At 38.0% G+C, this 10,725-nt stretch overlaps 1 protein-coding gene across 1 annotated transcript; it reads right to left on the reverse strand.

The window, feature by feature from the left end:
* Nucleotides 1-5,224: 5,224 nt before the first annotated feature.
* On the reverse strand, nucleotides 5,225-10,512 carry LOC310662157 (olfactory receptor 14I1-like; the record flags this gene model as incomplete). Its single annotated transcript, XM_083408927.1, has 2 exons — nucleotides 5,225-5,877; nucleotides 10,194-10,512. 2 exons carry the CDS (start codon nucleotides 10,510-10,512, stop codon nucleotides 5,225-5,227), a joined length of 972 nt encoding a protein of 323 aa, XP_083265053.1.
* Between the last annotated feature and the right edge of the window lie 213 nt (nucleotides 10,513-10,725).

A 10,725-nucleotide genomic window follows, 5' to 3' on the forward strand; every position in this document is an offset into this window, starting at 1 on the left:
AATGCTTAAATGAATATTTACACAAACAGGGATCAAACACGAAAGTTTGGTTGTGCTTAGACTAACCTTGTGAAGAATACAGAGAATACAGGAAGTGACTGAAGAACAGATGTAAAAGTTAACTAGATAACCAAGAGACGTATGGTGAATGCGGTGGGAGTCTTTTATATTATTTTAACTAGGATTTAAATATTGTAATGTTTGAAGTATGAATTTGGAATAATTGATTATGAAAAATATTTTTTCTTTTCATTTTTTTTCTTGTTTCTTTCTTTTATCTTTTATCTTTCTTCTTTTCTAGTTTGCATTCTGGAAAATTGTGTAGATAAAATGTTTTTATGTATGTTTATGTATTGTTTCTATTTCTTTTCTATTCATTTTTTGTAACATTTAATAAAATTTAAAAAAAAAATTAAGAAAGAAAGAAAGAAAGAAAGAAAATGAATAGCCCTAGAAAAAACCTAGCCCTATGCCCTGTGAATCTAGAAGTCATCCAAGGTGGCCATAACATTGTATGGGAGTGGAAGACATTTCAAAGGAGAGTGAGAGATGAAAGGAGATAGGGTTAAACATTCTAAGGCTCAAAGACTCAGTTATTCAACAATATCAAAACACCAAGTAACATTTAACATACACTTTCTTCACTAAGTTAGTCTATAATTTCAGAGAACGATATTCTCTGTGTGATTCACACTCACTGTTATGCATCCACTAGAAATTTGAGAAATCTTACCAAACTCTGTAGGCTTCCTTTAAAATCATGTCCCTTAAAATTCCTCAAGTGTCTTTGTTAAGGTGATTTTTACAGATTATGACCAAATTTAATTTTAATACAGCTCTTGTTGGTTGTGGATCTATATTACAGTTTAGGGAGGGGGGGGATGTTCATACCTAATAGACACTACCTGAACCGATATAGAAAATGAAATGTGACCATACAAAATAAATTTAGGGTACATTTCTATGAATTTTGCAACACTGTTCTCTAGCCAGCCAAAAACAAGCCATAAAAATTATGTATAGTATGGTAAAGGGCAACCAAAAATACATCAGTGATTAATGGAAATGTACAAAAATACATTATATTTGGGAAAATTTCTTGTAAAAGGCATGTAAGGCATAATTGTGTTAAAATGCATATTTTAGGAGGAAGGTGCCTGGAAATATGTATGGATTTTCATCTAGGCTGTTTATTGGGGGAGAGAAACTGATGTGAAACTCCTGCAAACTGAATTTAAGATTTCAGGGAGGGGGAATTAAAATTGGGAGCTCCACCATCTTTACTAGAGATTACACAACATATTGCGTTGCTCTGTGATGTGATTATGTCTTTATGTGAAAACAATTTACAGTTCTCTGATTTGTGTGAGATTCATTGGCATAGAGAGTGTTGAGAAAAAGAGTCATTGTAAGTGGAAGGAGAGAGAGAGAGAGGGAGAGGGAGAGGGAGAGGGAGAGAGAGAGATGCACGCGGAAGGAACAAATGAATGTACAGTGGTACCTCAGGTTACAGACACTTCAGGTTACAGACGCTTAAGGTTACAGACCCCGCTAACCCAGAAATAGTACCTCAGGATAAGAACTTTGCTTCAGGATGAGAACAGAAATTGTGTGGTGGCAGCACAGCGGCAGTAGGAGGCCCCATTAGCTAAAGTGGCACCTCAGGTTAAGAACAGTTTCAGGTTAAGAACAGACCTCCAGAACGAATTAAGTTCTTAACCCGAGGTACCACTGTAAGAGGAAGGGCAAGGGTATATATTCAAAGTGAGTGAGTGTTCATAGTGAGAGCAACTAAGCAACTCTAAGATGACAAGGGAAAAAAATTAAGGATATAGCAGCTTACTATTTTTTCTTTCCAGTTTTCTCTCAGCTTCAAATTGTTGTTCTCCTCCAACTAAGTCAGATGACAGTGTATTTCTCCAGCCATACAGTACATGCCATTTTATAAAAGCCATTCTATACACAGCTCTATGGTGATAATAAGAAGCTGTCAATTATGATGTATTAATTTATCTTTTGTGTTGCAGGAGATTTACTGTCATGGGAATCCAGCACTTCTCAGTGGTTGGAGTTTACGGAAACAAAAATAGCTTGTGCTTTTTGATAATATACTTTTTACAGACTGTGGAAAATTGGGTGGGTTCCTGAGATTTTTATTTATTTATTTATAAAATTTCTGTACTACCCTTTATCCAAGATTCACAGGGTGGTTTACAATATAAAGAAACAAAAATGCACATAATTGACCACATGGCGTGGCACACACACACCATTTGAATGGCAATGCCCATTAACTTGGGGTTGGTGGGTCCCTCAATTTTTTTTGGGGGGGGGGCGGTGAAGACCCCTTGGTCCCTATACGTTGGCTCCTGTGGTAGAATCAGTCCCTATTTTCATTTGAGGAATGTTGGAGGGTACACCACACGGTTTACAATTGATTTCAGAATAAGTATTATAACATGGGATCAGGAAAGGAAGGAAGGGGGAAGGAAGGAAGGAAGGAAGGTCCAGCATGCGGGCTCTTCTTCCAACCTTTAGAAGTCAGGATCTGGTCTTTGTTCCCATGGAACTTGCACAATGGCAATATGCATGACCTACCTTGTGCCACACAGTGTTTGGGGGCATTGGAGGAGAACTTTTACCACAAAACCTTGATATTTTTTTTCTCATAAAGAAACCACAGATATCAAAACTTTCCTGCTCTGCACCCCTCATCTTTAGAGGTTTTCCCTATCATAACCACAATCTACCATTAGGGCTTTGTAGGTCAAAACTAGCACTTTGAATTCAGTCTGTGTTTTTTTTTTGGAGGGGGGGTTATAGCAAATAAAACTGCTTCTGGATAGGTGAAGTAGTGATGAATGGATTGCTGCTCTTCAAAAGGGAAGGCACCACATTCTGTACTTGGTGAAGTTTCTCAAAGCACCATATAAAATGTGCCACCATTCTCCCCTCTTTGAATTTTCCCCAGAAGGCCATTAGGATAAGTCCTATCTCACCTCCCCTTTTCTATTTTATTCCAAAGAAGTAGGAAGTGACAAGACTGTCCAACGCAACAGGCTCTTGTGCAGAATGGGTTTGTATCACCTCACATACTAGTGACATCTTCCCTCACCATTTTAATAGTGATGCTGAGGAAGAGTTATTTGAAATGGGGTTGTACTCCCTTGGAGGAGTGCACCTGGATCCATCTTGGTCATTGGAAGACCAATGACTTCCATGGCTAGGAGTGCCCTTATACCAACTTTATGTGTTAAGTCAGCTGTGGTAACTTCTGGACTGGGATAGCTTGACCACTGGCGTCCATGCCTTCATATTGGATTACTGCATTGTGCTCTATGTGAGGTTGCCCATGAGGTTGACTCAGAAGCTTCAGCATAATTTCTGAACTTGACGGCTCACTGAAGCAGAAATAGACAGCTGCTAAAAGAATTGTGCTTGCTGCAAATTATCTACCAGGCTAAGGCTGAGAGCCAGTGTGGTGTAGTGGTTGAGAGCAGTAGTCTTGTAATCTGGGGGACCGGGTTCGCGTCTCCGCTCCTCCACATGCAGCTGCTGGGTGACCTTGGGCCAGTCACACTTCCTTGAAGTCTCTCAGCCCCACTCACCTCACAGAGTGTTTGTTGTGGGGGAGGAAGGGAAAGGAGAATGTTAGCCGCTTTGAGACTCCTTAAAGGGAGTGAAAGGCGGGATATCAAATCCAAACTCTTCTTCTTCTTCTTCATATGGAGAGACAAAGCCTATTCAGCTGTGGGACACAATGTCCCACTCCTGATGGGTCACTGTGCTCTTTAGAAGAGAGTATCCTGAAGATACCAGCTCATTAGGATATCCATTTCCTATACAATATAGGAAATGGGTCTCTACTGTGAAAACACCTACCTTTTGGAAGTTCTTCCTTTTATATATTAGGTGTCACTTCTCTTGTTCTTCAGGACCTGTTCATCCTTCAACAAGCCATTGGAATTATTATTATTATTATTTATGAAATTTGTATACCACTCTTCATCCAAAGGTCTCAGGGTGGTTCACAGGATAAAAATACAAGATAGAAACACAAAATACATAATAAAAACAAGAAGGAAAACAAAACACACCAATACCCTCCCACAAACACATATAAAAGTATATAGGATGTTAATCAGCCAAAGACTTGGTTGAAGAGGACCGTGTTCCTTCATTGTATTTCAGATTGTTTTTATATATGGAATCATTTTGTCAATGCAGTGGCTGGTTATGCTAAGCCTGTCCGTTCCCAGATAGGGAGCTTCTTGAATGAAAATGCAACTAAGAAATATTCAAAGCAAGCCAAGCCAAAATTGGCTCTGTTCTTTATTTCTGCCACACATCAGGTGACAACCCAAACAAGGAAAGTACAAAGTCTTTTATACATTTCTGTAATTAGCATTTAATTAACAAATTAGGCAAAATCCTGGTACATCCTAACACATGGATACATAGTATTTGTTATAACTGTTTAGCCATTGCCAACTTTACACAAACACAAGGTTCATATTTGCGTACAAGGCAAGTTGACAGGGCAAGATCAATCAATCAATCAATCAATCAATCAACAGCAAAACTTCCCATCATTCTATTGCAGGCTTGGGTCCCAAAATTTTGCAGTGCAAAGGCATTTTCTTCACAAGTCTGTGATGCACTTTATTCCTGCATTTTATATATGCGTTTTGTTGTATGGTGAAATAGATTTGAAATGCTTCGTAGGAAATAATAAATAAGTAAATGCATACAGACTTACATACAAATGTGATTTTTTTTTTGCTTTGCAATCAGTTTATTTTAAACTTCAATTTTGCATACATAATTCAATGTCTATGTAAAGATTGATTGGTGCAGCTGAACTAGTGTAACAGAATGAGCCTGTTTTCATGAAACAAAGGGAATCAAGGAATCAGAGCAGGGAGTGACTTGAAAGGTTATCAATATCTTGCTGTAGCAGAAAACCAGTTACTACACATCTCTGATGGATGAACATTTAGTCTAGACATAAAAACATCTAAGACTCTTGTTCATCACCTTCTGAAAAACATCTGTATGACTTTTGAACAGTTGATACTATTAGGAACATGCATAACGCTTAATAATAAAAAGTGCTCTTCTAATTTGAATGTTAGTTCAGTTTGCCTTGTAAAGCAGCCCTGAGCTAATATATGTAACTCATGCAAACTTTCCTCATCAGACTTACAGTTTCCTATCATTAGAGTTATATACAGAATTTACATTTACATAATTGGCTGGGAAAGGTATTCATAGAGGAGTGCCTTAAACCCAACAGCTTTGACAGAGCATTTTTAATTTCCTTATTTCTCATGCTGTAGATTACTGGATTCATCAGTGGTGGAACCATGGAATATATCACTGTAAATGCCAAATCCAGGTGTGGTGGGCTATTAAATATGGGCTTAAGGTAAGCAAAGTATCCAGTGAATACAAATAGGGAGCAAACAATAAGATGCGGAAGGCAAGTTGAAAAGGCCTTTTGCCTCCCTGCACTAGAGGGGATTTTCAACACTGAGCTGAATATGTACACATAAGTTACAACAATAAAGATGAAGCAGCCTAACGCAATGACTAAACTGAATGCAAGAACTCCAATTTCAAGTAGGTACAAATCAGAGCAAGCCAGTTTAAGTAACTCTGGGACTTCACAGAAAAACTGATTGACCAGATTGGAACAAAAAGGGGGTGCAAACGTACCACCAGTATGTAACACTCCGTAGAAAAAGCTGATGATCCATACACTAATGATCATTTGGGTACAGGCCTGCCTATTCATCAACATCTCATACTGTAAGGGTTTGCAAATGGCAATGTACCGATCATATGCCATGACTGTAAGGAGAAAGAAATCTGATGCTATGAAGAAGAGAAAAAAGAGTACTTGAGCAACACATCCCAGATTTGAAATGTACCTTGTATTTAAGATGGTATTGGCCATGGATTTTGGCATAATGACTGAAACTGAGCCAAGGTCTTGTAAGGCCAAGTTCATCAGAAAGAAGTACATGGGGGTGTGCAGGTGGTGGTCAAAGGCTACTGCAGAGATGATGAGAAGATTTCCTGTAAGTGCTGCCATATAAAAAGCAAGGAACACAACAAAGTACAAAATCTGTAGCTCTCGAAGCTCTGAGAATTCTAGAAGAAGAAATCCTGACAGAGAGGACTGATTAACTATGATTTGCTCCATCACAATCATGTTGCTGTGGAAGAAAGCGGAACAAAGTGATTAAAGGGAATTTTAAAAAAGAAAAGTTTGTCAAGAAAGAGTCCTGCACTGTCTGCAAAAGAAGATGGCATTGTTCCTGGCTTGATTTGCAGTGTCCCTTCTAACTAGTCAACCTATTGCAGTGATAATTTGTGACAACATAGATCAGAACAGATTGTATCATATGATTTTCCTAAAGACTAAAATAATTTAAAAAAATCCAAGAATTTCTCTTATGCACTGCATGAGCAGTGAATACCTGTGCTGTCTGTAAGTTTTTCAGCAATAGATAGATGATAGATAGATAGATAGATAGATAGATAGATAGATAGATGATAGATAGAGATAGATAGATTAGATAGATAGATAGATAGATGATAGATAGATAGATAGATAGATGATAGATAGATGGAGATAGATAGATAGATGGTGCACCAACCTTGCAAGAAGCGGGTTTAAAAGACTGGAAGAACAATGGAGCAATTCACATTAGAGGAATCCCAACCATGCCAACAATATTAACAAGCAACAAAAATTAGGCTTTGGTCAGTTATTGGCATTTTGTGGTACACTGCTATCAAATGATTTTTATTTTTTTTTTGAAGTTTGTAGAGTATCTAGAATAAAAATACAAAATGAGAACATAAAATTATATGAACATAGGGAAGTTTGGACTTGTGACCAGCACAAAGAAAAAAAGTAGCTTGGGACTGGCATGAATGAAAAGTACAGAAACACAAAAACAGACAAAACACATGTTGATGTACTTTGTGTTGTACTAGTCATGAAAAGAGAAAGAGGGTTGCACAAAGAGAGAGTTACAAAGTGACTATATGTGGAAGAGAGAATATGGCAGAGAAATAGAGAGGAGGAGAGCGGGCAGAGAATTGAAGGGATTTATTATTTTCATTGCAAGTGCAATTGAGAAAATGAGTATAAGCAGCTTACTATTATTCTTCATAGATTTCTCTCCACTTCAGATTCTGTTTTATTCCATTGAAATGAAATGACTGCATATCTATGCAGCCATACATGCAATTTTATAAGAATCTTCCCACGCTTGGATCTACTGTGACAATAAACATTTGTCAACATGGGGAGAAGATTTCTTAATAACTCTTCCGTCTTTCTGGAGATTTGCTCCCACAGGAATTAAACACATATTAGAAATAAAGCTTGATTGCAAAATGCATGTATTAGGCATAATTGTGGGGAAATACAATTTTTAGGAGAAATATTCATATATCAATCATGTAGCAGCTCCATCTGCTACGCAGGCTTAGACTCTAGCTGCCTATAGACTGTTTCATCAGAGTGGTGCATGCTATAGTTATCTCCCGCTTGAGCTACTGCAATGTGCTCTACATGGGGTTACCTTTGAAGGTGACCCGGAAAAATACAATTAATGTAGAATGCAGCAGCTAGACTGGTGATTGGGAATGGCCACTGAAACCATATAACACCTGTCCTGAAAGACCTACATTACCTCCCAGTACAAAATGCAAAGTGTTGGTGCTGACCTTTAAAGCCCCAAATGGCCTCGGCCCAGTATACCTGAAGGAACGTCTTCACTCCCATCATTCAGCCTGGACACTGAGGTCCAGCACCGAGGGCCTTCTGACAGTTCCCTCACTGCGAGAACTGGGGTTGCAGGGAACCAGGCAGAGGGCCTTCTCGGTAGTGGTGCCTGCCCTGTGGAATGCCCTCCCATCAGATGTCAAGGAAATAAACAATTATCTGACCTTTGGAAGACATCTGAAGGCAGCCCTGTTTAGGGAAGTTTTTAATGTTTGATGTTTTTTCATGTTTTTAATATTCTGCTGGGAGCCACCCAGAATGGTTGGGGCAACCCAGTCAGATGGCCCGGATATAAATAATTAATTATTGTTATTTCTGTTTGTCTGGAAGTTCCTGATGCTTTTGCAATGCACCTAGATGGATTTTCTTCACATTTTATAATATTTTTTGTAAAAAGAACTTTCTGTGCTTATAATAGGTTAAAGTGAGAATGAAACTATCAAAGCAAGTCTCACCTGCATGTCAACTCCACACGAGTAGTTCTGCAAGGAATTTTGAGTAGAGACATAAATGTGCCTTGTTTTTAGGTGTATATTGTAAGCCCTTGTATAAAATAAAGAACTCACACCTAGAAAGATTTGTTTATTCAAGGATGATATGCATAACTTTAGACAGTACATTGCAAAGTCAGCAGGTGCAGGCTGCAACCAATCACTGATACATCCATTCTCTCTCTTTTAGAGATGAAAGTGATCCTAACCCTCTAGAATGTTATATTATTATTATTATTATTATATAGATTGGAACCATTTCTAGTCTATATAAAAAGTTATTTTCCCATATGTGAAGATCACAGCAACGTTTGAAGTGTAAGAAAACAGCAGAATATATGTACAAACATGTTAGAGAGAATTAAATTAGATAAGACAGAACCTTAAAATGCAATCGTATGTAATCTGAATCATAAACATCGATGTTGGGTAAGCGGGAAGTCACTAGTTTTGTTGAATTAGAATATAATTGCTGAGCAACAAATGTAACTTTGGATATGGAAAAAAGAACAAAATACTGTTACAAAAAAGAGGAAGACTGTTGCCTTCCATTCCAATGGAAAAGAAAGATGTTATATCAAGAGCTATACATAGTTCACCAGGGGCTTATTCTTGTATCAAAGGTGCAAGCAGGACAAACACACTGAACCATTAACATGAGCCAGGCAAAAGTCAAGGAAAACACATACACCCCAACATTCCTCTGATGAAAATTGGGACGTTTTTATCTGAGGACTTTTGGAGGGTATGCAACGACAGTCAGGTACAGTGGTGTAAGTGTGGGTTAAAATGTTTCCCATTGCTTTACCTTTCTATGGAAAATTCATTGATTCAACTTACATATTATAGTCAATGTACCATAACCGAAATACAATAAAATTCAGATTAAGCAGAACAACAACCATAACAATTCTATACCACCCTTCATCCGTGGATCACAGGGCAGTTTGCAATATAAAAACACAAAAATACATAATACAATAACAGACAAAAACAATAACCCCATCCACTTTAAAAGGCCATAAATTGTTTAATTAGCAAAGCCCAAAGTCACTTATGATGGTAGCCAGAGACCAAAGCATGTGGGGAGCTGCAGAGCAAATAAGGAAATTTTAATCACTACACCAATTCTCGCAATTTGCAATATAAGCAATATAACCCTTCTAGATCAATTGAGAACACTAAGCTAAATCTATTTAGCTGCTTCAAAGTTTCCTCATAGAATTTCAGGTTTTCTATAATTAGTGTTATACTCTATACAGATATTATCCTTCACAAAATAAGACTGGAAATGTTTTTCATAGAGGAGTGAGGCAAACGCAATAGCTTCGATAGTGCATTTTTAATCTCCCTATTTCTCATGCTATAGATTACTGGATTCATCAAGGGTGGAACCATGGAATACATCACTGTAAATGCCAAATCCAGATGTAATGAGTCAGGCTTGAAGAAAGCAAAGTATGAAGTAAATACAAATAGGCAGTATACAATGAGATGGGGAAGGCAAGTTGAGAAAGCCTTTTGCCTTCCTTCAGTTGAGGGGATTTTCAGCACCGCAGTGAAAATGTACACGTAGGTTATAATGTTGAAGATAAAGCAGCCAATCCCAAAGACAGCACTTATAGCAATAGCTCCTATTTCCACTAGATACAAATCCGTGCAGGCCAGCTTAAGTACTTGTGGGATTTCACAAAAAAATTGATTGACTACATTGGAACAAAAGGGGGATGCAAAGGTTCCTCCCGTGTGTAACACTCCATAGAAAAAGCTGCCGATCCATACACTGCTAATCATTTGAATATAGGCTTGCCTATTCATCAGCATCCCATACTGCAATGGTTTGCAAATGGCAACATAGCGATCATATGCCATCACTGTGAGAAGAAAGAAGTCAGATCCCACAAAGAAGACAAAGAAGAATAGTTGTGCAACACACCCAGAGTAGGAAATGTACCTGGTGTTCATGAGGGAATTGAGCATGGACTTGGGAACAATGACCGAAGTTTGTCCCAGGTCCTGCATGGCCAAGTTCATCAGGAAGAAGTACATGGGTGTGTGCAGGTGGTGGTCAAAGGCTACTGCAGAGATGATGAGAAGATTCCCTGTGACAGTTGCCAAGTACAATACCAGGAATATAATGAAATGTAGAATTTGTAGTTCCCGGACATCTGAGAATTCTAGGAGGAGAAATTCTGAGAAAGATGATTGATTATCCATGCTCTGCTTCTTCACATTCATGTTGCTATGGAAGGAAGCAGAAACCAGCTGTTAAAAGGGGAGCCCATTTTATTTAGGATTGTTATAGTTGTTATTATTTTTCATCAACTTTACTGTTGCCAACTGTAGACCACTGTGTTAAAAAATTATAGCAAATTCATGTAATCCAAGTTACACTTTGCTTCCTAGTGTGAAAGTATCCGAAAATATCCA

Source organism: Podarcis tiliguerta, assembly GCF_965153285.1.
Source record: "Podarcis tiliguerta genome assembly, chromosome: 13".
NCBI classification, from domain to species: Eukaryota; Metazoa; Chordata; class Lepidosauria; order Squamata; family Lacertidae; genus Podarcis; species Podarcis tiliguerta.